A 27,766-nucleotide genomic window follows, 5' to 3' on the forward strand; every position below is an offset into this window, starting at 1 on the left:
ATGTGTTAAAATCAGCCCATATGTACATGTACATGTACAGCCACAACGTCAAGAATACAGTTACAACCCTGTTGTTTCGACCGGTCAGGGGAAACTTACAAATAGTAGTTCAAAATAGCAGGAGCTCGAAATAGTTGATGGTAAATGACTGAGGGGAAAATCCAAGGGAAATGTTTTTTTTTTCAAAATAAGGGGACTTTGGAATAACCAAGTTCAAATTAGCGCGGTCTAATTGTATATAAATTAATAGTGTTTCTGAATCATTGCAATTATTTTCCTATTATTTAGTGGAATCAGTTCATGGAAGTTGGAAAAGAAGTTTCTGATGATGTCCTTCAGGAAAGAATAGACGAGTTGACACCTAACAAGTGTTCTACACTTATTTACACTGTAAGTTTCTGCTTTTTCAGTTTTTGAGTTTGAAATGTGGTGACACATGTTCCACTGTCACTTTACATGTACATGCACAAGATTTCTTCCATTTTGACCTTTCAGGCCTTCTTTTCAGAAGAAAGGAGATTAAATGAAGGAAATACATGGTATTTTTTGTCTTTTAGTCAAATAAACCAAGTGGTCTTGTGGTCAAATTAATAAATGGATTATTGTATAATACTGGTTAAACTTGCAACGGGCCAGGCATTTGCACCAGGGCACCAGAGCTTATGCCAGTTTCTGGTCAATGGCCAAGAATATAAACTATTTACCCCCTCCCCTCCCCCCTAGATGGTACAGTACTTTGCAAAAGTAATGCAAACACAATTCATTCTTTGTTCTTGTGATTTTTTGAAGAAATGTCTTGACATTGTTTTTTTTGCGCTCCATGTGAAATAATCATAAACTTCGTTGAAAATTGGAGACAAGAGAAATTCGAATTTCGAACAATTTTGTTTGCATTACTTTTGCACTGTAAGTACTGTATGTAAGCCCATCCATTTTCACCGGTACCCATTAAGACACCTAAGGTGAAAAGATCCAAGGTCATGTGGGAGGGAAAATAATGCCTTGCTCTGGAAGAAACAGAACATGTTATGATCCTAAGCTATGGCTCAAACCTGGACCACTTCATGATCCAAAGTCCATGCAGTGTGCTAATTAGGTCTCCAAAGGTTTTTGTAATTAGCAATTAACTTATAATTTTAAATGTTTTCCAGTCTGGAACCACAGGAAATCCTAAAGGTGTCATGCTTTCACATGATAATGTAAGTTGTTACTGCCTACATTGTAATACAAACATGTATATTATCGTAAATGTTCATTTTGCAGGGCTTTCAATAATACCTGGCACCCGCTTTAGCTCCTGTGGATATTTGATTGTAAATCACTGGCTAAAATTCCTGCAGATCGATCCTATAAGAGGGGTGGGGGAAGAAATGATTTCAGCTTCTCGTATTGCTTTCTGATGGGTGCCACATGAGAGGAGCCAGCTACTTAAAATCTTATTTTAAAATAGCTTTTGAATAATGTCAAGTTGACCTTTATGTTTATATGCTGAAATAAAGGTACCTAAATATTCTAATAAGAAGCCTACTCTCAAATAAATGCCCCCCCCCTTTCCCCCATGGTGTAAAGTTTGTACTACATGCCTCCTTGGACGCCCCACCAAGAAATGCCTCAAAAACCAAGGAAAACACTCCATAGAGTAAAATCATGTTTCCTCATTGAGTTTTTAGTAGTTATTAATTCTTGAACATATTGTTAATGTTAATAGGTAGTGTGGACGGCAGAAACTGCATCACAACATGTAAAGGCTGGAGAAAAGTTTGTGGAACAAGTAATCAGTTACCTTCCCCTCAGTCACATTGCGGCACAGGTAAATAACAAACAATCATTCTGTTTGATCACAGCTGTTTATAATATCCATACCCATATGAAAGATAAATGTAATCTTTGATGTTTTTTGGTGGTGGTGGTGGGGGGGGGGGGGGGGAGGGAAGGGAGGAGGCAGGGAGTAGGCAGGGAGTCCTCTAAAGCCTTAATTGAAAGCATAAAGCTGAACCGAAATTTTTTGAGGGGAAGGGGTTCAACCCAAAACAACATCCATGGGAAAGTTCTTTTATAAAATCTGACTTTGCCAGGCTTCACTTTTTGTGATTGAGATGTAACATGCGAGAGTCAAGTGGGTTAGCCTTTTAAATTCTCTAGGAGAGGAAAATGGCCCATTCACATTTTTGGTACAGTCCCTCACAAGGCTATTTTGTGATTGCATGTTGTTTAATTATTATATAGTATTTTTCTGATAACTCACATTACTTTCCTCATTGTGTTCTAGGAATTAGACATTTTTATGCCAATTCATCTTGTTGCTTCTGTTTGGTTTGCACAAGCAGATGCCCTCAAGGTAATATCATGTAATACGTAAAACATGTCACTCGAAACATATTACTGCTCTTCCCTGTAGATCGCGGCATCCAACATACCACATGTTCAATCACTGTGAAAAGGTCAAAAGAAATCTTGGGTGTTGTACTCTCCTGGGAAGGGTAGTATTTCAATTTTTTTTAGGATTTTAACCTATATTTTTTAGTGGAGCTCCCCAGCGCGCGCCAGCGCGCGGAGCGGAGCACCATGGGTAATGCGGGTACGAGAGAATTTTTGTAAACCCAGGAGGCCGAAAAAATTTGGTGCGTACGTACGCCGCGCGTACAGACTCTCGGGGAGGGGGAGGGGAGTCACAAGGCAACCCGACCGGGGGAGGAGAATGTCGTCTTATCATTTCTCAACGACTGCTTTCATCTTTGATATTAGACATGATCGGACGTCTTTGTTATGGCCAATTGACAGCTGTCAAAACAAGGTTTCCGCTGACCAGTATCACATGACTATATCGCGGGCTCAGATGTAGAACACATCAAGGTTGAATGTTTTTTTGAAGTTGACCGCTGACCAAGTGACATTTCACCATTGAATCGCGGGCGCATGTACTTTTCTGTGTGGAATTACATGAAGCGGAAAGTGAAATTGGGGAAATGCGCTGGTTGCTGTTGGCTAGGCTAAATACAATCACAGTCACTGTGATAAAATTTATAAGCTGCTTATTTTGAACTTATGGCGATTCTGGTTTATACCTAAACCTTCGTGAAACGGCAAGGTTAACAGCAAAATTTTGAATATGGTTCAGAGTTGAAACTCAGGAAACAAACTCACAACATGCCGATTTACGAATGAGTTCACCGAGAGGACTCGGCGATTGAAAAGCACACGGCAGTTTATTACAGATAAATTATTTCTGGATGTATTCCTCGTTTATCCCGGGATAGCAGCCAAAGAAAAGCGGATTATGACCGACCGAAATGGACGTAAATCTTCCAAGCTACTTGTTGAGTTTAAAGCAAAGACGGTCAAAGACAAAATCCCTTTTCGAAACCAAGGTAACGTAAGCTAAGCTTATTATTTGTTTTATTATTATTTTTTAACAGATTAGAAAAGTTTCTGTTATTTAGTTTATAAACTTGATTTATAAACAAGCATTCCATCTAATAGAACTCTTTCGTGTAACCGGTACCGTAAAATGTATGTCAGAACAAGGCATACAACCTAAGTGAAATTCGTTGTGTCGGCAAACCTGTGGAATACCGGGCCACTAATTTGCATCTCATTGAATTTGAATGGTTCCTTTTGTTTCTACTATGCTTCGTTCTTAAAGCGTTCAGAGATATGTAAATAAGTGGCCCGGTATTGTAAAATCGCTCCAACATTTTTTATGTTATAACAACCAAATAATTGATCATTTATAATATATGATAAGGACATGGAAAAAAAATTCCAGTTTGTCCTGTGGTCAACAAGCAGCTCTCAAATTTTGCTGGCCTAGGACAGTGCATGTGACACTGTGTATTAGTAAACTTGTGACTGTATAATTAACTTGTAGTCAGATGATCATGACTTGCCTGGGCCTTCAACCATTATGCAAACAGGCATGAAAAATTAATTGCTTGACAAGAAAATCTACTTGCCCAGACGACCAGAGGGGAATTGTGGCTATAGCACTGCTATCTTGACGGTTGTGATTGGTACAATATTTTAAGCCTTTCATAGTTTTCCAGCCTAAAGCAATGACTTTTTAATATCAGATATTTTTGCCTGAATTAGTTTTTTCTACAAGAGTAGCAGGTTAGTTTTTGATCCTGAAATAAAAAAAAAAGTTTAAAATGGGCCTGTCTGTGCAATGAGGAGAATTAATATCATTTAAAGCAAATTTAAAATACATCTATATTCAAATGTACATCAAGCTTTATGAGGTTAATTGAGTGACAGGTATTTATGGAGGTTGTAAGAGGCAGTTTGAGTTTATCATTAATTTTATATAAATGCAAATCTGTTGCATTTCTAAAACTTGCTATATTAGGATTTCCATACCTTTTATGGGTTTTTAATATGTGTACATTTTGTTTTTAGTGAGGGAAAACAGGAATTCAAGGGGTGCAGTTAATGTCTGTGATGATGAAGGTAAGTATTACATTAGTGTCAGTTTATACCTTTATTTCTCTAAATGCTCTGTGACAGAGTTTAGTTTACAGTGTATGCAAATCTACATTAGTGCATGAAACTTGTTTTTTAAGTGTAAAATTTTGGGGTTTAAGAAATGATAGGTGTTTTAACTGCTTGGTAGTTTATGTTTCCTTAAAGGAGAAGTTCACTCTACAATGGTCATTTGTTTTCTTTACGCCAATAAAAAGTTTACACCAAGATATGTCATTCTCCAAAATTTCAGCTTCCAACATTCGCTGTAACCCTACAAAATCTTTCTTAAAACTCGACAGCTGAACGCCGCCATCTTGGAGCTGGTAATGTATGCGTGGCATCAAAGAGCTCACCCTGAAGTTTGGCGGGAATATTTTAATAGTCGAAACTCCTTGTTTCTTTGTATTTCTTGGAGCTCCGTTTGAGCAAAATGGAGATGCACAAACAGGCATTTTGACAAACAAAAGCCACTACGAAGAAACAATGAGTTTCGAGTATTTACAGTAAATTTTCCCGCGAAACTTCAGACTGAGCTCTTTGACGTCAAGCATACATTACCAGCTCCAAGATGGAGGCTTTCAGTTGTCGAGTTTTGGGAAAGATTTCGTAAGGTTATAGCGCACGTTGGAGGCTGAAATTTTGGCGAATAACATTTCTTTGTATAAACTTTTTATTGGCGTAGAGAAAATAAATGGCCATTCTGGAGTGAACTTCTCCTTTAAAGTCATGGTTCCCATTGAGAAATTTAACATAGACAATTTACATGTAACAGCATATGTAAATATCATACAAAATGTAATTTTTTCATTGTTCAAGATAAGAGGGGATGGGGGAGGGGCCCAGGGGGGGGGGGGGGTACTCCGGCTTGTAAATGACGGGGATGATCGAAGGATTTTTTTGGGCTTGAAATTTTCGATTCCGGGAATTTTTTTGGGTTGGAAAATTTGGTAAGTATTTTTTGGGGTGACTTGATTTAAATTGGGGATTTTTTTGGGTATTGAAAACGGACTAAAGTGCCTTGGCGCGGCCTTGGCGTATTTATGGTATGATGGATAAACAAACACGAGCGTTCAATTTTTTATGGTTTTCTTTGTGTTATATTATTGCCCCTCCTAGCAATTTAGAGGTAATTTGACAAGCAATTTTTTTTAGGTTTATTTTTGACCCAGGGATTTTTTTGGGTATGTCAGAAGACCTAGGGACTTTTTTGGGTCCTGAGTTTTGCCTCCATTCGATCATCCCCGTCATTTACAAGCCGGAGTACCCCCCTGGGGGTAGGGGTAGGAGAACAAAAAACCCAACAAGATCTGCTACCTGACCCGACAAATTACTGGAATACTTGTAATGATTTTGTAGGAGAAGTGCAAATTGACCTGTTCAAATTCTGCTTGTTATTAGCTAACCCAGGCACGGCGGAGCCGGGGGGGCTGGGGGGGGGCTTTAGCCCCCCCAGAATTTCCGAAAAAAATATAAAGACTTACTAAGAGAAAAGTCTTTTTAGCCCCCCACTTCAAGTCACTAGTCAGCCCCCCCACTTGGAAAATTGCTCCGCCGTCCCTGTAACCTTAATATCTACATGTAAGCTTAAGCCCCAACTTAACATAAATTGTCTTGTTGTGGTACTAGGCGAATATAGAAATAGAATTTTAACTCAGCTGAAATTTCACATGAAAACAAAAAGTTGATAAACTTTTAGAGCTGCTTAGGCCAGAAAAGCCAGTTGGGCTTGTTGATGAGCCAGCTAAGTGTTTAGTGTAAGGGGAGAATATGTAAGCTTTCATGGAGTTAATCACAGTGCTTTCAACAGCACCTGTCAGAGAGCAATGTAAGAGTCTTAAGACACCTCATTTAATAGGAAAATCATGAATTTTAGCCAGTGATTCACCCCAAAACACCCACCAAAGCTCATTCATGTGCCAGGTGTTATTGATACATGTAGCTCTATTTATGCCTTCAGTAGGTCAAAGGATTTTTTTGGTTCTGAACATATCCCCCAACACAGTCCCTGGCCCAGGAAAAAATTGGAAAAATACATCTCTTTTTAATGCATTTGCAGATTGTTCTGAACAATTTAAGCTAATTTAAAATTATAAACATCCATTTGATGCCAATGATCATCGGAAAATCTTATGTTCTTTTTGCCTTTTTCAGGGTTAACACGAGTAGCAGAATTTCCAGAGTTGCAGACACAGCAAGAGATAAATGAACAATCAGATTATTATATTATTTTCTTCAAAAATGTACTGTGTGTAGAATACAATTTATTTATAAGGACAGTTGTAATTTTAAAGTTAGTGAAATAAAGCCAGATAAGGTACAATCATGTACATAAAAATCATCCTGCTACCTAAACATTTAATTCCCAGTGCGCACGCTGCAAAGAACAGTAATTATGATAAAGAGATACACATTTCATCATCTTTTGATGTATGGTAAAATGGCATGGTAAAATTTTTGCCAAGCAATCTATACCTGAGTTTAGAACTAACAAACAGTATTTATGCCTCTCCAGAATTTTTGCTAAGTTTACATGTAATTAGGCAAAGGGGAAAGGGATTCATATAAAGGAAAAAGGTCTTATCGTTTTGGGGGACCCTATTTTGCAGAATGACAGAATGTCAATATTTTGCTTGCCACTACCTTTTACTCCAGTTTGCTAACAGGAAGCTGTTATTTTTGGTGTTAGGCAATAATAAAAGATTGTCATCGTCACCATTCCATCATATAGGGGCCCCATTTGGGGGAGGGGGGAAGCTACATGCAAAACTTTCCAATTGTATGCTATGTACAGCTGTAACATACCAGTTATGATGGGGGTATGGATATGTTCTAGAGCAACCCTTTCTTTGTTCTTGTTTAACTTTGAGAGTTGTGAGTATATCTTTAGAAGGTTATGCATAGACTACTAATGATATTTTTGATTGATCAACTTTTTAACTCTTATTTGGTGCTGTTGTCCATGGTGAAAGGGTTACATATCATATATAAAGAAAATAACACGAATAAAAAAATCAGTTTAAAAAATTATCAAGGAGAAATAACTTAGGAGCTCCGCTTTTAGGCTTGCCTAAATCTATATATTATGTCTTTATACCTGACAAGTTTACAGGTGTGCCATTTCTCTACATAAGTATACCCATTTCTGGTGAAAAGTTGTATGGTCTTGGGAAAGTGGTGTGAAATGTTCTTTATGGTCTAAAGCTGTATAGAAATAATACAGTGTAGATATGTTACGTATATTTCATAATGGAAGGTTAAAATGAAAAAGACTCAAAATTATGCTTATTTCTTTGCTGTACTTACATGTATATAAATTAAGGTATTTTATGGAGTGCTTAATGTGTACTTTTCCAATTTTGCAGGGCTCACTTGTTCAGACCTTGAGAGAAGTTAGGCCAACCCTGTTTTTTGGTGTTCCAAGGTAACATGAACAAACAATTATAATAAAAAGTAAGGGCCTTGACCTTTACCTGACAACAGGTTGGGTTCTATCCTGGATCGGCTTGCCGCTAAGTGTAGAAAAAAATGTTTGCATAGACCTAAATTTCCTGGTCATATCAAAGTTACATTTACCATTGGCACAAAACTTCAACAAACATTAGGTCTATCTGGTTTTGGTATCCGCAGACTCTTTACATGGAAATTGTCAACCTGTCTTAAGGGGTCAACCCAAGTTGTGAAAAGGGTAATCCGGTAAGAGCAGGGGATTGACCAAGATTGAAAAGTTTTTTCGTGTAAATGCTAAGAGAAGATGACTGAAAAAGGGTTACTGGTTGCGGTGATTTTACTGGGTATGTGTAGTCCTTTGTAAAGCATGTGATGGCGGCTTAAACCCACAACTCACAGCAAAACGGTGGAAACCTTAATTTTTGTTCCAATGTTATCAATACAGAGTGTACGAAAAGATCATGGAAAAATTGAAAGAACTTGGACAGTCAGTCACTGGTATGAAGAGAAAGATGGCAACTTGGGCAAAGGGTGTGGCTCTTAAAGGAAACATGAACCTTGAAAAGGGGTATGTACATGTATGGATTGATAGTAAGGATGAAATTTTTAAAATCAATGCATGGAACTGTAAAGTAATCCAGTCAATGCAATCGATGCTCGTGACATGTATGTACATTCAACTCTCGTTATAGCAGACACGCTAGGGACGTCGTTTAGTGTCTGTAATAGCGAGAGTCCATAATAGCGGGGTGTGACCAAAAAACGTGCCGTTAACATACGTTACATAATATAGACTATGACGGGATAACCAACAATGGTGAAACTGCTAAACAGTCGTTATGATAGGAGAATGAGCTGGATTTCTTCAAAAGGGTCTGGAGGGAAAAGTTGCAAGCTGAAGTATAAAGTCTGTTGTACAGTTACTGAAGGAATTGATAAACAGACTCCAATTTTACGTAGTTACGTCTGATGAGAAATTCATTGTCAAATTTATGTCTGCTGTATCGAGAGTCAAAGCAATAAAACAGCTCCATAAAACAGCTCTCCGTTATTCCGTTATATAGTGAGAGTACGTAATAGTGGCAGTCACTCCCAGTCAAACCTCTACAGCTTTCGCCGGGGATCTGGATTTTGTCCGTAATAACGAGTGTCTGTAGTAGTGGGGTTTCCGCAAGAGAGTTGACTGTACACTGTAATGTCTTGTGCGTAACTTCTGTTTGTTTGTTTGTTTCTTCAGGCAGTCAGTTCCATTTGGTTGGACATTGGCAAATGGATTGGTGTTAAAGAAGGTACAAGTAGAAAGATGAAGTGTTACTCGTGCCACAAGCGTGGGACAAAGAAAACATCTGAGTTTTGGGAGATCATGGGTTCAACTCCTATCAGTGACTCAGATTTTTCTTTGTCCAAATCATGACACGATGAACATCGTATCTTTTTTCATTCTTTTACTGAGCTTAAAAAATACTATCTTTATTAATTATTATTTATTATTAATGAATCTGAGAAGTGGTGAATAAAAAAATCTCTATCATTTTATGCAACACTGAAACGCTTTGAAGCAGCAGAAATTCATGTTAAAATGAGGAAATCATGAAACGCTGAATTTTTTGTATGATAACGGCGACTCTGATTACTCTGTGTAATGTAAAACAAACGCTATTTTTCTATCGTGTGTATACATTTGCAAGATAAAGTGAAATGTTTTTTTTTTATATTTTAATCAGATCCGAGCAGCTCTGGGACTAGACAGGTGCAGGATGGCTGTTGTGGGCGCCGCCCCTGTTACCATGGAAACCCTGCGATATTTTCAGAGTATAAACATTCCGCTGTACGAGCTGTTTGGTATGAGCGAGTGTAGTGGGCCATTGACAGTGTCTATTCCTGGTCACATAGTATCTGGAAGCTGCGGTATAGCCATGGACGGGATGGAAATGAAAATTATCAATCCAGACGAAGATGGAAATGGAGAGGTGAGCATAAATCTGACGCAGGTCGGTGGAGTCGGGGAGGGGTACCAAGGGAAATACAGTCAACACTCTCTTAACGGACGCCTCCATAAGACGGACACCTGGTGTTGGTCTCATCCCTGCCGTTTTTTCACTCATTTGTCTGTAACTAAACTCTCTATGAGACGGACACCTCTCTAAGACGGACAGTTTGAGCCGGTACCGACGGTTTCCGTTTTAGAGAGAGTTGACTGTACAAAATTGAATCCGCCAAAATCTCAAAGGAGGTACGGGTTATTGTTTTTTGGAGTTTTTTATTAAAGTTAAAAACTCTTTGGTTACTTCAACAGCATCAGAAAGCTAGCTGAGAATGTTATAGAGCAGGCTTTGTAGCGTATTATTTTTTATAAAGGAATTGTTGCGAAATGTAGTTTTGGGAAGAATAGTGTGTTTCATGTGCAGCAGCCATGTTGATGTCCTTCTTCGGGGTATCAATAACAAATATGGTGGTTCGTTGTGTTGTCTTTTTTTAGGCTTTGGTAATTAATACAAACGTACATCACGACACTCAATTGAGAACCGCTCTATAAAATGCCGTGGAGAGTGACATTTATTTTTTTAAAAACGTATTAAGGGACAGTATTACATTCTGTGTTCGCGGATGCCAGTCTTTAAACGTCTCTTTTTGTTCATAACCCTTCTGTTTGCTCTGTTAGTTATGTATCAAGGGACGCCATGTTTTTATGGGATACTTGAAGAATGAAGAAAAGACAAAAGAAGCTTTGGATGACGAAGACTGGCTACACTCTGGAGACATTGGAAAAATCGACGAGGTTAGTGCTGTTTTGTGGAACTTAAAGAAATATCAGCTAATCAAGTACACAACCACTTTGATAAAAGTTGACATGCCAAATAAATTCGCGTGGATTTACCTCGTGTTAATATCATGGAGCATTAATTTCAGCGACCGTAATGAATTTGGGGGGGGGGGGGGGGGGGGATTGGGGGAGGTGAATAGGTCCGCGTATCGACGGTTTTGGCCTTAAAAAGCGCCCGGATTGTGGACTTTTCTGATAAATCGAGCGCATTTCAAAAATACCTCGAATCGCGGATCAGCGGAGAATTTTGGCCCGGGTTCCTATTCTGGACTTTGCCTGTCTTCAATGAAGTTCTGAGGATGCTACACTGTGTTCGAATCACGCAACTTAGGCCAGTCTTGGTCGGTATGTTGGAGTTTTTTCTGCTGTAACGTTACCTTCGTCGAAACTGAAGCAATGATGGAAACTTTTTGAAAGATCGGCATAAGAAAGGAAAAAAAGTCTTAAAAAATCTTTGCTAGCGCAATAAAAGGTTTTCTTTTCTTTTCTTTAGAATGGAATGCTGTACATAACTGGGCGAATCAAAGGTGAGTAAAAATGAATTAATCCGTAATATCTTTTTTCAATGATTTTTTTTTATCGTTGCTGGCTTTTTTAATTAACCACAACAAAGTAACAAAGTGAAACTGATTTTGCACTTCTTGATTTTAAGACTGTGAACTTCGTTTGATTTTTTCAAATGCACTTCAACACACAGCCAGGTCCCCCACTCCCTGAATCGTGCAATGTTCAAGATGGCGACTCCACGTGACAGTTTGGCGATTGAATCAAACGATTGACAGTCTTTGTCTTCTTAGCTTGCGAACGCGTCTTCTAAGATATGAAGAAAATTATTCTTCCCAGCCCCCCCCCCCCCCCCCCCAACCCCAACCCCAACCCCGAGTGTCACAAAATAACTACCCTCTTGTTAGGTTATCCAACGGGAAGCGCGAAAATGTCGAGCGAAATTCACGCGCCAGCCTCGCGAGAAAATTCAATCCCACTTAAAATTGTTCACACGCGTTCCGAATTTTTTTTGTTTCACCGAGACCGAACTTGCGCTTAAACTGGGACTGTTTTGATTTGCAGTCTATAGATTCGTTTTCTTGCATGAAGGTCGAACTAAAGTTTGCCATCTTGAGCCACTCATGAATGACGCCATTTTTTGCAGAGTTGATTATCACTGCTGGCGGTGAAAACATTGCCCCTGTCCCAATTGAAGACGCTATCAAAGAAGAGGTTCCTATAATCAGCAACGCGATGGTCCTCGGAGACAAGAGGAAGTTCTTGTCGTGTTTCTTAACGCTGAAGGTACATTGTACTTGTGTAAATGTAACTTTGTTGATCTGGCTGTTGTATGTACTCCATTTTTCAGCCATGATTGATGTACAGTTCGCCAAATTATGCGCCTGTATTATAATGCGCAATGATTTCAGGTCAGGGTGGGGGCCTAAGTGGGGTGCTTGTATTGTTTTTTTTTTGGGGGGGGGAGTAGGGTGGGGGGGGGGGGGTTGTACCAGAACATTACGGTATATGCATGGTATTTCATCTATCACTAGGCAGGAAACCAAGGACCACTTCGGTGGAATATCTGTTCAGAAGGTCTGTAATTCCCTCAGTTTCTTTGGGTGAAATGCCACCACTAGAAAACAGAAATATAATGCCTGTTTTTTTTTCGGAGAGGTAAAAATGTTGTTTTGGGTTCGTGATAACACCAAGATTTTGTTCTTTCCGAGCAGATGAAACTATGTTACACAGTGTTCTCCCTATCAGGCGGTAACCGGTAAAATTTACCGCTTGTAACACGACTCTTTACCGCCTAGAACCGCTTAGAAGTCTTGAAAATTCAACAGGTAAATAACAAAGTAACGCCACTCGTTTCACCTTCGTAGTCATGATCGTAAATATAAAATAACACAAGCAAAACTACAGAATACAGGGCCACTTATTTGCATGTCATTGAATAAGAATAGCATCTATTGTGTTATGCCTCGTTCTATAAAGAGTGCCGACACGGTGGACCGAAGTGGCCCTGCATTCTGTAGTTGCTCCACAGATTGAAAATAAACAGTGACAAATGCAATTTTCATTTACGAACTTGTGCTAATATTCAACAATCTTTATTTCCCTTCACTTTCTGAATCTCTGATGACTGAGGGCTGATACCTATCGAAGAAAGAGCAAGTTTTGCTGGTCTTTCTCACTTCTCGGCAAGTGCACATCTATTGTTGCACATTTTTCACGATCGATTCCACAATAAGGCGGGAGCAATCCTTGCTGTCCTTTCACTTTGTCCGTTGAAAATGAAAACAATCACAAAGGCAAAGAGGTAAAAATAATTTTAGAAGTGAGAGATATTACTTACATATAATAGTTCAGTTTTCAAAAACATGCAAAATGCAGAAAATAGTTGATAGTTGCTTAGTTGACCGTAGCTGACGCGTGGTGAAGACAAAGGCAGCTTTCGTTGTCAAATTCTTCTCATTAAGTTCGTAAGTATTTAAAGCGAAATCCAGACGACAGGTTAAAAGAAGCATTCAGAATACAACTTTTCAACAACGCCGTTGTGACTGCTGAGTATTCGAAGCAAAGAAAAAAAGAGCTGCAGCGATTCGTAGCAAAGACGAGACAGGACCGTCGATTCTTCAAGTAGTACGTCATGTAAGCGGCAGCAAATGTATTCCCTTAAAACAACGGAGGGTAATTTTATGCAATTTTTCTTAGGCTGTACAGCAGGCGAAAGAGGTCTGTAAGGCCAGAATAAAGTTGTCATGAAATAAAATTCGACCAGCATTTGGACAACATTCTGCTACATGTAGGTAAACTAGAAAACGGCTGGGATTTACCGGAATTTCTTTACCGGTTTAAAAAGTTTTCTTACCTGCTGTGCTGAAAACTAGGGAGAACACTGTGTTACATGTAGCTTACAAAAATATCCCTTGAAAGGCCCTTAACGATATGGGGAACAAAGCAACAACATTTCAAGACTTTTTACTTAAATATCCTCGTTGCGTGCCCCTGTATTAGCCCCGTTTGGTGCTTTTGGCCTAGACTAACTGTTTAGTTTTCTTTGCGACAAGGTTGTTGTTGACCCAGAAACTGGCGAACCTTCAGACAAACTCACGGATGTCGCCATCGAATTTTGCAAGTCTGTTGGCAGTGAGGCAACGACTGTGACAGAGATTCTGTCAACCAAAGACGAGAAAATAATGAAAGCGATTCAAGATGGAGTCGATCGGGCTAATAACAAATCTGTGTCAAGAGCTCAAAAGGTACAACACTCTCATTGTAATAAACAAACAAACATGAACAGGGTGCAAAATAAATGCTTAAAGAGACTGTGTCACGAATTTTAGCCAAATGTAGGCATGGGAAAATGACCATCAAGTTCAGTGAAATATAAAAATAGCCTATTAAAACAGTGAAGAGACAATTCAGTAACACAGCAAATACAAAAAAAGATACGGATGGCCAAAAGCAACGAAGATTAAAACGGATTGCGATTAGAGTTTTTGAAATATTGCTGGGCTGAACAGTTTTGAAAGTTAATCTCGTTTGCTTGTAACTTAAATTTTAACGCCTGGGAGACAAATTTGGTTTCAATGAAGCTATGGTTTTGTCATTTAGATCCACAGAAGTAATTCTTTCGCAAGCATTAGGATTCAAAGCGAGTATTTGACAAAACTCAATAAAATAATTTTCACTCAGCCTTGACACAGTCCCTTTAAAATTGCGTTATTTTTTTCTTTCTAGGTGCAGAAGTGGAGTATCTTAGAAAAAGACTTTTCCATTCCTGGAGGAGAGTTGGGTAAGTGTTGTGTGTTTTTTATTGGGGGGGGGGGGGAGGGGGGGAGGGGTAAGGGGCTGGGGAGGGAGAGAGGAGTCAGACAAACGGTATGACAGGGTCTTAGATTTCTCTGTTTGGTATTTGGCATTGCTGCTGTGCGGATCAAAAGGGCGTTCGTCTTGTTTCCGTCATTTTGTTTCTCAGCTAACGAATCTTCTGACGAGGAATCTTTGTACAATCTTTATCAACACATAGTAATGGATTATTTATTTATTTAGTGTATTTACACCGCTGTTTAATATTTTTCCTCAGGCCCCACCCTCAAGTTGAGGCGGCCCATTGTGTCCAAGATGTTCAAGGACAAGATTGACGCTTTCTATGAAGAAGCGTAGATGAAATCAAAATCCGGTCAAATTAATTCGTAGATAAATGGCTTATATGTAAAGCATCACGTGATTCAGTGAAATGTATTGGGAATCGTGGAAAAGATTTCCCTGTGTAAGGCATTGCATAATTGACGTGATGACTTCTCATCTATGGTTAAAATTCAGTATTCGCATGGATCTGTATTAGTGTTTCTTTCCATTTTGTATTAATAGTCCCTGGGAGAAAAATGCGGCTGAGGTATCAAAATTTGTAATGCAAAGACACAAAAAAAGTTACGAGTGAGAAAGGGTCTGTTTACATGGAGAAAACTGTTGTCCCCGGTAGGAAGGTTCTCCATACCGAGTCACCACCCCAGGCGAGAAAGCTTTTATACATTTCTTTATAAATACAGGAAGTTCGAAATATTCATACGGAATCTCGCAAAGTTGGCTTGGGGGCCAGGGTGACCCTAGGTGGAGGGTCACTCGCTTTGAAGGTAGGATGACCCTGGGGGGCTAACCAACGTTTTGCCATGTAAACACTGGCTATTTGACTCTCCTACCAGGAGCAAGTCTTTACATACAGAGCATGCATGAAACTGGGAAAACTCGGTTGACAGGATCGCTTTTCTTATATAAAGGCTCGTAAAAGATGGCAACCCTCCTATCAGGGACAACGTTTCTCGCGTAATCAGGCCCCAACGTGTAGTTGTACTACATTAGGGATAATGTAAAAATTATTTAATAATATCAAATGCTATTGGTACTAAAAGAAATTGTTTCATATCTTGATTAACTCGTAGATTTGAACTAAACGAAATCGTCGCTTGAGAAAAACGATGTCCCCACGTTATTTTTTTTTCCAAAGCTGACCATTCGTTGCAAATACATTTACTCTTCTACTACTTGTTAATTTACCATTTGGTGATCTTGGCCTAAAATCTGTACAACTTCATTTTTTACGGCACAGTAGCAAGAGTTGGGAAACAATCACTTCTGAGATGAAAGAACACCGAGCAAAATGTCCCGGATGTGAGATTTTAAAATCGCACGAACTATTAAAATCAATGTAATTAAATACGGTTTTGTATTTATTTCATTCGTTTCACATTTACGAGATTTTCTACACTATTTTGACCAACGTATCATTCATAAATTGTCTCTTACGCATTTACTTATGATTTGCTCGTCAAATATAAATTATAATTGCTGGGATCTGTTTCATAAAGTTGTCTAAACGTCAAATTATGTATCGTACAAACGCTAATGGTTGTGGTCTGTCGCCAGTTTTAAGAAATCGTATTCTTACAAAACAGGTCAGTCGATGAACGCGTACAGCGAAAATAGTAGGCTCCTGGTGCGAGGCTTCTGCTTTTACAGAAAAACATTTTAATATATAAGATGTCAAAATTGGCACAGTTCTACAAAACTGTCGACTCCAAAAAAATTTTCACTGTCTTTTCGTGCCACGAACTCGGAAAGATTTTCTTTGGAGCTATAGCACGTTATATTGACACTTCGTTTCTTGCGACCAAATAAAAAGCCTTCAAACCCGAGGCCCGAGGGACACCCAAAAATATTTTGCAATGGATGAAAACCATCGAAAACGTTATAGTAAGCCAAAAGTAGACAAAGATTGAGCGAGCAGTGCAAACCCTGTGTTTGGTTAAATTATAATTACATGTAGTATGACCGGGTCGAGTAGCAGCTTTCGCAAGGTCACACATGAATGGCTCGCTAGTCTTAGGGGACAGTAAAACAAACAACAGGAACAAGCCCCTCTGAAGGCCGCAAAATCAATAGCAACTGCCACACTAGAGGACAAGTAAAATTACAATCTTACGAAAGCTGCTACACTACTTTAACCTCCGACCAAATACAGTGCGTTATAGAGTGAGGGCTGTAAGCGTGTTTGGTGTATTGAAAGTAGGTGAACTCTAATTAAATATAGTGAGTAATTTAGCAAAAATGGGTTTGCTATATTTGAGTAGAATGCCAGCCTATTTGAAAAGTCCTCGCATGCATCATCGCCATTTTAAGCCATCCTCATTTATCAAAATGTTTCTTGTTGTCTTGTACTGTAACTAAAAATCAAACCATCATTTTTTTTTCTGTATGCAAGAAATCTTATTTTCGAGGCTTCTTGAAATAACGTTTTCTAAAAGAAAAATGATGGGAGTATTGTGTTCATTCATTCCCTAATTTTTTGTATGATTTGGCTTGCAGACACGGAAAGGTTGAAATATAGTAAGTTTATATCGTAGAGTGAATCGGGGACATTGTGAATATATATATATATATATAATTCGATTTGGTAATAAAATAGTGGTGTCCTAACTTTTGGTGAGTTTGTTTTCGTTTGTTTGCATGAATAGTAGCAGTGGTGCATAACGCCTGGAACAGGCTACTCTTTCTTTAATGTAAACTAAGACGATCTAGCTTGCCCTTTTATCCCAAACTGTCCCTGGCATTTTCCGATTTATGATACCGTTCTCTGATATCGTAAGATAAAAGACCCCGGCTTTTCAAAATATGCTGTATTACGGTATCCATAGGATAAATCACTTCAAGTTCCAATGGATACGTGTAATATTATCCATCCTTTGACACGAGAACCGGGCTCTGGACAATACTTCGAGGTTTGTTATTGGCGTGGACGCCGAATTTAGTTGACGACTAAAACATACAAATGACATTAAAACTCGAGGAAGCGGATTGCTTAAAATAGTCTGGACATACGTTGGATTACAGATATAGCGTATCTGTGCACTCCTGGTCATGTGCTCTCGAAGGATCTTTATTTTTTTTTCCAAAAAGGCATACAGCCGAAATCTTTTTTTAAAGCAGATCACTGATATAGTGTTATGATATATAACCAGGCCTGACCAATCGATGATAATAGAAATTAATCGATAACAAGGGATGCCAATTAAACGAGCAATATTGCAAATCAATGGCCAATCGATGAAATAGACCGGTTCACAGCCCTATATATTTTCGTATTTTTTTTCCAACTTTGAACGCGGTAAAAGAATCGCTATAAGGTCTGGCCTGATGGGCCACTAGGATCCGCTAGGCTCGAACGCAGACTTTAGTGGTACGTGCTAACGAAAGTAACTACGCCATCCACTGGATAGCAATTTCCTTTAGATAGCGGCATCCGGCCCTAAAGAAAGCAGTGCTTCTTGGCTTTCCATTATGGTAGAGCCGAATTTAACTTACGGTTGATAATTGAAAATGACATGAACGCAAAGGAAACATTTGACGAAAGACCTGAATCAAGGGGATTGCTAAAAATAGCTCAACCTGGGCATACGCTTCATGACAGAAATATCGGTACACTCCTCTGATCATGCTCTCCTAAACGATGTCTCCAAAGGAGGTTTAATATTTGTTTTCCAAGAAGACATATATCATATTTATTTTATACCATGTTACAACCATAGTGGATAAAATTGAGATTGCTTTAGCATGCATTGAAAGCCGGAGGAAAGTATCCATGTTCCAATTTGGATGTGTCGGTGAGTTTCCTTCAATATGTGAACTGACAAAGGTTTTTTTGGAAAGAGTTTAAACCTTTATTAGAACGCACTCATTCCGTCCTTTGTTAGTTTCAAGCTTATCTTTATCAATCAGAGATCCTCGACGCTTCTTCGAATTCAAATTCGTGCTTTCCGCGATTCAGAAAAAGAATGGTTTGTTTTCCATAGAATAACAAAACCATTATTTTTGTAAATCCCAAAAAGCCTGTGATCTGGTTCTTTAGTAAGGAAGAGAGCGAAATTGTCACATTGTCATTATCCGGCCCATCCTTAGTTTCGTAGTACTCTTCGTTTTTAGAGATCTTATTGGCTCGTTGACCTCAGTCTTTGCCTCTTGGCCCGTTTGCATGATTTACGTGATTCAGAATAAGCACGGCTGTGTTATTTTAAATAGTCCATACGCTGCTACAGCATTAAGCACCATTCCATTGCCAATCGTGAGAAAGTAGCACGCCCGAGCACTTGTTGTATATCGCAGAGCATTTCTTGTCGGGACGTCTTTGTTTTCCATTCTCTTCATCTTTTCTTTCATCTCTTGGAGCTCCGAGAACAGCTTGGCTTGTATTTGTGCATCCTTTCTCGCTATCTCTCTTTCAGCTTGGGCTTTCTGCTCAAATCTTTACACATCTGTTCGTGCCTGCCTGCAAATCTCATCAATATTGTCTAAACCATCAAAGTATTTATCGACTCGTCTCTCGAGTTCGTCTAATTGTCTTTGCAATTTCTCAATAGTGCTTTCCTTAGCAAAACCACCCGTTGATTCCACATGATTTTTAACAGCAGAAGTGGAAACCATTTTTTCAGTCGTACTTAACAGTACAAACCACTTTCTTTTGAACGCTAGAATTGAACCCAGTAAGATACTGGCAGAAAGTTTGTTTGTTTTGCGCTGGATTTGTTGGTTTTGACGTAACAATCAAGTTTTTCTCTTTGCGGAGAAAGCACGCGCTTCCTTCGAAAGGAGGCGCGCGCAGAAAGTGAAAAACATAACGCAATCGCCAACAGCATAATGTCTCGTAGATCGTAGAAAACGGATGATTGGGCCACCAGTAGTGTCAAAGTGTTTTGCATAAATGTGACAAAAGGCTTGCAATCTAAGACCATCTAAAGCTGTTTTCTCCACCTTTCCCAGGGTTTTGATCGATTTTTGACTAATTCCTCAACGCCTACTTAAAAATTTCCGTCTCTAGTTTCAGGTTTTCCGAAGATTTTAACTAGTGAATGTCGAATTCGAAAAAAATTGGTCCTTATTCATGTTTAAACATTTTCTGGGAAAATCTAAACTTTAATAGCTGAATAAGAAAAAAAAATGGCGCGAGTTTCCATAGCTTACGGTGGGAAAACTTGGAGGCCGTAACGTACTGCGAAAACTTTCGTCAAATACGACCAGTGGGATACCGCAAAGTATTGAAAACTAGCTGTCAGTTTTATTGCAATGATTTCTTTTTTTAAATTAATTTATTTATTGCAACACAAAGAACACTACTTACAACACAAATACATACACTGCTTACAATGCTACTTACAATACATTACTTATTACATTGTTTCTTCACTACTTTTATAAACATTGCAATGATTGAGTGTTGATTGGTGTACAGGCCATCGTTTGTGAGCTCGAGGTCATATGCCATGGACCACAAATTTGATAGGTGTACGCGTCAAACAGAACAGCCAAGAAACTCAAATATTGCAATTCTTTGGGTGTTTTTAAAACAATTTATGATTCCATTTGCGCTTGTTGGCGAGTGGAATACGTTAAATATGCAATAGCTTTCTTCGTTCTGATTGGCTGCATTCTTCAAGACATGAGATAAATATACGTATGTTATCATGCCTTTCCGTTTCGGGCGTTCATCAATCCTTGTCTGGGTACATTTCCATTGAAAACAACGGCTAACCAAGCAAACATTTCGATGACTATTTTCCGAATTATTATTTGTTCTGTAAACCGCGCAGAACTACAGAAACGCATTACAATGATTTAAATGAATCCTGCATGAAAAATGGGCATTGAAAAAGATCAGAAAATAGACATTGGGTAATCTAAATTAAAGTTCAAACCAAATAATCCAGTGATCGGATGCTAATAGCAAATACATAAGAAATATGCGTCCTGAATACTTCCTCCAAGGGTTATTTAGACCCTATTTCTTCAACAGCACTTTGGTAGCGAACTTCCAAGTAAGCATTAATTTAAATAAGGACTAGAGAAAGAAGTACTCGTTACTGCTAAAACAACTACAAAACAAATTTAAGTTGAATAGGGTACACATTTTCGACGAAGATTTAAGAGAAAAGTGACAGCCACAGTTTTCTCTTTCTGAGGATTGTAATAAGTATTACTTGATACTCTCACTTCCTTTTCTCATTAATAAACAAACAACTTCTAGCCAGATGAAATGATATTTTTGTACGATCCTAATACTACTATTAGGAATTATGTGGTATATACAAGGTCTTCCTGCTCCTAGACGAATACGATGACCCCCTTTTTATTTCAAAATTTAGTTTTCCTTAAGCTAAACAACCAACCTGCAAAGTTTGAATGAAAATCTATGAATAGTTCTATTTCACTCTGGAATACTAAACATTAAATAAAGACTAGCCAAAAGAATTAAGTGCTCGTAACTGCTAAAAAAAAAATGTTTAAGTTGAATAGGGTACACCATTGCGACGAAGATTTTAGAAAAAAGAGACAGCCACAGTTTTCACTTTCTGAGGATTGTAATAAGTATTACTTGATATTCTCACTTCCTTTTCTTAGTAATAAACAAACACCTTCTAGCCAGATGAAATGGTATTTTTACTATAAACTCAATATACTGAGCTCAAATGTTGTTTTGGTTATTTCATTATTCACTGTACAGCAATTGACGGGAGAAAATTTTTTCTGGAAAGCACACGGATTTCATTAAGAGAACAAAGAAAAAGTCTTGATCTTTTGTGACGTGAATTATTTTGAAAACTGAAACATAGCGAAAAGTGAAACCTTTTTTGCGAAGTCTACCAATAGTAAATATGATGAGATGCTTATTGATTGTGTACTGAAACTTGCCTATTGTTGTAGTTTAATACTACAACAACACAACAACACAATAAGATTCCATATATGCTCAAAGAAAATCAGTGGATGTGAACGGGTGAACCTGCGCTAGAAAAGTAAGATAGCTTCATTTTCCTTTCGTTCACTTTTCATAGTTTGTTGGCTCCAGTTGAAATTAGGAGCTAATTAAAGTAATTCTCGTTGTGATTGGAATATACAATCCAATACTTTATTAGTGTATCCCAAAAAGGGTTTTCAATACTAGATTAAATTGGCAAATTTCTTGAAGATAATGAGAATTACACACAGCTAATAACTGAGTAGAAATTACAGCTGATAAAAAATCGAAAGAAAGTCAAAAATATTTAACCAATAATTTGCGTTACCATTGTATGATAATTTGTATGCAATTTAGTAATTCATTCAGAGGGAATTCGAAACGACATGTATAGGTCTTTCCGGGCTGAGCGTTTGAAGCCGTTCAATTTTCTGTCTTAGCTCACTCAATTTGTTCCAGGATATCATGCAGAGCATGGTTAAACAACGACCCTTGAGAAGTGGATGTCGCTTTTGATGTAAAAAATTCATGTGATCCTTTTGCCCCAAGTATTGGACAGTAAGTAATTATGATAGAGCGTTCTAACATTTGGTCTCGAGGTAATTTGGGGCAATATTCCAGTTGCTAAAGTACTGATTGATTTGGACTTCATTCCAGTTTTGACAGTAGGTACAGTAATGATAACTCCAGGTATGATCGAAAGTGATGGACAAAAACTTGTTTATCCGTAAATGAATAAGTTCACTTGTAAAAGGAAAGGTATTTGGCGTCAGAATACAGGCGAGTAAACGGGCACTAAAATATTAATTAAGCTCGTCAAAGTATCTGAGATTTTAAGAAGGGTGAATTTTAATATGTTTAACCGTTCCAAAATATTGGCAAAGGACCTTTGAAAGTGAAAAGTATTAACCTCAGTACGTTGATACTTTTTTAATTCGAACTGAACTAAATTGTTTAATAATACACCTCTGTAAACGGGTGGGTGGGTGGCGGAGTTAAAAAAACACTGATACATGCAGTACTAAGAACCAGAGCCAGCTGTCTTTGAGTGGGGGAAAGGGGGAGGGGGGAATGGGGTGAGAAGATCATTCAGGGAGCTCAAAATAATGACACAACTTCAATCATGTTCAATCAAACGCCGAAAACCTACTGAAACTATAAACAGAAAATAGTACAAGCACTCCCACATTGAATGTGTTAGAAAAAAGTCGTTTCAACTGTTCGTTGATTGCTGTCTTCAGTTCACACCTTTTTTCATGTTCTAACTAAGGGGAAAGAAGATACAATATCATTTTTCTTCGTTCGCTTAAGCAAGGACACCAAATATCGTTACATTTTAATTGCTTTCTTCTTATTTAACAGACATGTATGACAAGACCAACATTGACAAGGTTGCGCAAGCGATTTGGATAGGCATCGTTGTCGCCAACTTCCTTCTCCGCACTAATCGAGGTTTAAAAACTATCGAGTTGTGTAATGAATGCTTGATCCTCCTTAACAACAAGGCCGTTATAAAAGAGCAAGAAGTTATCCAAACATATTCCGAGCAACTGTATTGGATAGTGTACAAAGCTTTCTACACGATACATGACTACACAAGTGCAATAAAATACGGCAGAATACTGCTTGTCATGTACCACGAAAGCAGTGATAAATCCATAGAAAGTAAGCTTAGCTTAGAATTGGCAGCATTGTATCACCATAAAAGCGAATATGATGAAGCAAAGCAACTCTCAGAACACGCTCTTGCAATCAATACAGAAATTGGGGACAGAGATGGAGAGGCCTCATCGTACGAACGCTTGGGAACAGTGTTTCAATCTCTTGGCGAACATATCAAAGCTAAAGAATACCTCGAAAAAGCACTTTGGATAAGAAAGGAAATTGGAGACAAAGAAGGGGAAGGAAGAGATTACGAAATCCTAGGGACTGTACTCGTATCTCTTGGTGAATATATCAGGGCTAAGGAATATTTTGAGAAAGTTTTAATACTAAGAATAAAAACGGGTGACCTCATTGGAGAAGCTTCGTGTTACGGAAATCTGGGAACTGTGTTCCAATCTCTTGGTGAATATGTCAAAGCTAAAGAATACTATAACAAGGATCTTACGATCAGAAAAGAAATCGGACAGAGAGGCGGAGAGGCGGCGGGTTACGGGAATCTTGGAAGTGTGTGCATTTCTCTTGGAGAATATTACAAGGCCAAAGACTACACGAAGAAGGCACTTGAGATAACTAAAGAAATTGGCGATAAAAGTGGAGAGGCTACGTTGTATGGAAATCTAGGAACTATTTACCTATATCTTGGTAAATATATGAAGGCTAAAGAATGTCTTTACAAAGCACTTACAATCAATCAAGAAATTGGCAACAGAAATAAGGAAGCAACGGACTGCGCAGACTTGGGAAGTCTGTTCCAGTCTCTTGGCGAATATGTAAATGCTAAAGAATATTTTGAGAAATCACTTGCAATCAGAAGAGAGGTTGGTGACAGAAAAGGAGAGTCTTCATCGTACGAAAACCTGGGATGTGTGTACCAATCCCTTTGTAAATATGAAGAGGCTAAAGAATATCACGAAAAAGCGCTTGCATTAACTAAGGAAATTGGTGACAGAAATGGCGAAGCCTCATCTTACGGAAACATTGGATCCGTCTTTTTATCCATCGGTGAATATGTCAAAGCCAAAGAATATCTAGAGAAAGCGCTTTTGATCAAAAAAGAAATTGGCGACAAAGACGGAGAAGCGAATGCTTACGGAAACCTAGGAGCTGTGTTTATTTCCCTGGGCAGTTATGTGGAAGCTGAAAAAAATCTAGAGAAAGCACTAGCAATGAGTAAAGAGATTGGAAACGCTGAACGCCAAATGGAATGCCTTTCGAGACTTGCATGGCTGAGATCTTCAGAAGAAAGGATTCAAGAAGCGCTTTCGTATCTCCTGTCAAGTATTCGTAAATGCGAAGAGTTGCGAGGTTTTCTTGGACCAATGGACAAGTTTAAGATATCGCTTTTAGACATAAATTTTACAACGTACTGGAATCTCAGTAAATTGCTTTGCAATGCCGGAAATCCCAATGAAGCTCTCTACGTTTCAGAACTTGGACGGGCCAGTGCACTTGCAGATTTAATGTCAAGTCAGTATTCTGTGGTTAAAAAGATCTGGGCTCATCCTCAATCATGGGATGGTATTGAAAAGATCATGAAAAAAGAAAGTAGCTGCATTTGTTTATACATTTCTTACTCTTCTGACGAAGTGTTGCTGTGGGTTTTAACAAGAAGCGGTGTCATGCATTTCCGTGAAAATGAAGTAAATGAAAACACTGTTCACCGCGGACTTGTTAGAGATCTGGATGACTTTTTGGCTAAAAGCTTTAGACAGTTTGCTATTTTGCCAAAGGAACGTTGCGAAGATCGTTCTCTACATGGTAGCAAACCGACACCTGCGAAATGTCAGGAGGACAGCCAGGAATCTTTCCGACTTGTAGAGGAGGAAGACCAAAACCGAAATCCTATATCAAGCCTTTCTTTATGTTACAAAATGGTCATCGCCCCGGTGGCTGACCTGCTCGAAGGACCCGAGATTATTATTGTTCCTGACCGCTCCCTGTATAAAGTTCCATTTGCTGCCTTACCAGATGAGAGAGGAAAACCGTTATCCGAGACTTTCAGAATCCGTATAGTTCCGTCTTTGACAACGCTCAAGCTCATCCAAGACAGTCCTACGGACTATCACAGTCAGACTGGTGCACTGATAGTGGGAGATCCTGATGTTGGTTTGGTGCGTTACAAAGGGAGGAAAAAGAACATATCTAGATTACCCTGTGCAGGAAATGAAGCCGCCATGATTGGACGACTGCTGGGTGTTCAGCCCTTGTTAGGAGAACAAGCAACTAAGCAGGCGGTTCTTCAAAACATAAATTCAGTAAGTCTGATTCATTTTGCCGCACATGGAGATGGAGAAAGAGGAGAAATTGCCCTTTCCCCTTCTTGCTCAATAAACAGGGTTCCAAAAGAAGAAGACTACTTATTGACAATGTCCGACGTCTCGCAAGTTCAACTGCGCGCGAAACTCGTGGTACTCAGCTGTTGTCACAGTGGTCAAGGAGAGATAAAAGTTGAAGGAGTTGTTGGGATCGCTAGAGCGTTCTTAGCATCGGGTGCACGCTCAGTGTTGGTGGCACTGTGGGCATTGGAAGACAGTGCAACAGAACAAATGATGAGAAGTTTCTACGGTCACCTTGTTCGTGGGGAAAGTGCCAGTGAATCTCTTCACGAGGCCATGAAGTGGATGAGAGCTAACGGCTTCAATCACGTGAGACAGTGGGCTCCATTTATGCTTATTGGAGATAACGTGACGTTTAATTTTGGAAAATAAATCGGTAAGTTTGATTTGGAAAACAGACGCACGTTTAGTATTTTGGTGTAGTAATAAGTCTGGAAATGAACTTTATCTTCAGTTCAGGATTGAAAATGAAATCGTCCATTTATAGCGAGATTTGCGTGATTGCTAAACGATTGTCTTTTAGGTGTTTATCAAGAACTATCAACAGGCAATGGAGCACTGTTCTGGGACGTTTTCGCGTGGAATGAGGAAAGTCACACAAGTGTCATTTGCCTAAGAGTTGAAAAGCCCCGACTGAAATGAAAGAACTTTAACTATTGTTTTCTTTTAAAGTATAACGTAGCAAATCATAATTATTGTCGATAGCTCGGGTATCGCAAGCCCTTATTGAAATAATCGCAAGAAACGCACTCCTCATTAGGCTAACTATGATAGATTGCGCATTCTGAATCGATTCTGAAAAAGTTATTTCTTTTTGAAATACAGTGTAATTACTTAACGAGTATTTGGTCTTTTTGCTAAATTTTATTTCACCTAATAGATCTGTTCCTATTTGTCATTGTTTTTTATTTCTATATTAATATTACTGATTATCAACAACATGAAAAAGACTAATTTAAAAGCTTATTTGAAAAAAACCGTCCATTTTAGCGTTAGCCTTGTAATAAGTTGTCTTTTATTATCTACGAGTTAAAAAAGGTACATTCGCTCTTTTCACTGCACGTTCCCATAAAACACCTCGTTTACCACCCATGCAAAATTGTTTACATAGATTGTTTTCAATTTATCCTGGGACCAGGGGGACGATTGTAAATCCTTACGGGAACGGTGAAAATAGATAATTTAAACTTATTTGGAAAACTTTTTTAACGTAAGCCGTTTTGAGAGCTAGAACTAGAAGCTCTCTTTTTTGCTTTTGGACGAAGAGCCAATGCTCAAAAGATCAGCTTCCTCTATGATAACTACGAAAAAAATATTTGTCCAGCGAAGAGCAACAGTTTCTTTAACAGCTAATCTCTTTGTTCAGTTGGAGTTGGAGGGTTCACTTTAATTTAATATTATAACATTGCTTTTTTTTAAAGTAAATTCACCTTTTCTACATTGTAAATGTCGAACTTTTATTATTTGTATAATTACAATAAAGTAATATCAAACAATGAGAGTAATGTAATCAACCTTGTGTTCATGTGTACAAATACCCTTTGTAGTACAGTTTAGACTTAAGGACGTTCGCGCTAATTGTTTAAGCGCATCCTTACTGCGCACGTAATTCATGTCGCAACGTCACGACACGTCATGCACGAGCGCGCGCGCTGAGAAAACTTTTCCAAACACATATAGGGTTGGTAGCCGTTGCGTTAACTTCGCTTGCAGTTTCCTCTCTTAAACGGTCGGTGACCCCCACTTTTTCGGGATATACCAACTTTACCGATAAATCTCTACTGATTGACAAAAAATGAGCGAATTTCCAATGTTGGAACTTTGTTATTTTTTCATTTTCTCCCCTCGCGCGCGACCAAATTAGTCACATTTTCCAGTCTCGAGTGTTCGCAAATCCAATTCTTTAAGGCAAGATTTTCCTTAAGGGACTTCAAAACCGAAATATATTTGTACAATAGATCCACTAAAATAAATTCAGACAAAGAAAGTTAGCCTTCATCAATTAATTTAAAATATTTTGTCGCCCGAAGCCGCTGAGGTCATATCGAGTGACGAAGTGAAATTTATCCAAATACGCGCCCTCTTTCGGTTATCGTATTTCGGAAACGAAGTCGGTGACCCCCACTTTTTTTTTACATTTCTGATAAAAGTAACTAATAAACTAGCTCTGGTGAAATTTTAAGAAAAATTGCAATGTTGGAAGATTTTCGCGCGAACGTCCTTAAGCACTGCGGGTCGACAATTGTTATATCTTAG

General features: G+C 38.6%; 2 protein-coding genes and 1 long non-coding RNA gene across 5 annotated transcripts in view; all 3 read left to right on the forward strand.

The window, feature by feature from the left end:
* Window positions 1-17,200, forward strand: part of LOC144654388 (long-chain-fatty-acid--CoA ligase ACSBG2-like) — a 30,035-nt gene extending 12,835 nt beyond the window's left edge. For both annotated transcript variants that reach the window (XM_078514540.1, XM_078514532.1), the window contains 14 exons: window positions 289-390; window positions 1,152-1,199; window positions 1,709-1,810; window positions 2,270-2,338; window positions 7,824-7,882; window positions 8,354-8,476; window positions 9,146-9,197; window positions 9,633-9,878; window positions 10,571-10,687; window positions 11,226-11,259; window positions 11,883-12,022; window positions 13,792-13,983; window positions 14,465-14,519; window positions 14,811-17,200. In XM_078514540.1, coding sequence (XP_078370666.1) covers window positions 289-390; window positions 1,152-1,199; window positions 1,709-1,810; window positions 2,270-2,338; window positions 7,824-7,882; window positions 8,354-8,476; window positions 9,146-9,197; window positions 9,633-9,878; window positions 10,571-10,687; window positions 11,226-11,259; window positions 11,883-12,022; window positions 13,792-13,983; window positions 14,465-14,519; window positions 14,811-14,890 — 1,419 coding nt within the window. In that variant the 3' untranslated portion in view covers window positions 14,891-17,200. The remainder of the gene's footprint in view (window positions 1-288; window positions 391-1,151; window positions 1,200-1,708; window positions 1,811-2,269; window positions 2,339-7,823; window positions 7,883-8,353; window positions 8,477-9,145; window positions 9,198-9,632; window positions 9,879-10,570; window positions 10,688-11,225; window positions 11,260-11,882; window positions 12,023-13,791; window positions 13,984-14,464; window positions 14,520-14,810) is intronic.
* LOC144655201 (uncharacterized) lies at window positions 2,898-7,541 on the forward strand. Its single transcript, XR_013571045.1, has 3 exons — window positions 2,898-3,368; window positions 4,396-4,446; window positions 6,613-7,541. It is a non-coding gene; the product is annotated as an uncharacterized LOC144655201 (long non-coding RNA).
* Window positions 17,201-21,531: 4,331 nt separating the features above from the next.
* On the forward strand, window positions 21,532-27,004 carry LOC144654329 (uncharacterized). Of its 2 annotated transcripts, XM_078514451.1 has the most exons (3): window positions 21,532-21,567; window positions 22,872-25,886; window positions 26,034-27,004. In XM_078514451.1, the coding sequence occupies exon 2, from the start codon at window positions 22,874-22,876 to the stop codon at window positions 25,880-25,882; it is 3,009 nt and encodes a 1,002-aa protein (XP_078370577.1). In that variant the 5' UTR covers window positions 21,532-21,567; window positions 22,872-22,873; the 3' UTR covers window positions 25,883-25,886; window positions 26,034-27,004. The 2 variants fall into 2 exon arrangements, with proteins under 2 accessions (XP_078370577.1, XP_078370567.1); XM_078514441.1 differs by having other exon boundaries at window positions 22,872-27,004.
* The last annotated feature ends 762 nt before the right edge of the window (window positions 27,005-27,766 follow it).

Source organism: Oculina patagonica, chromosome 1 (assembly GCF_052425735.1).
Source record: "Oculina patagonica isolate OP01 chromosome 1, crgOcupat, whole genome shotgun sequence".
Taxonomy (NCBI): Eukaryota; Metazoa; Cnidaria; class Anthozoa; order Scleractinia; family Oculinidae; genus Oculina; species Oculina patagonica.

Coding starts and splice junctions, on each gene's coding strand:
- LOC144654329 (XM_078514441.1), top strand. CDS start 22,874: ATGTATGACAAGACCAACATTGACAAGGTTGCGCAAGCGATTTGGATA.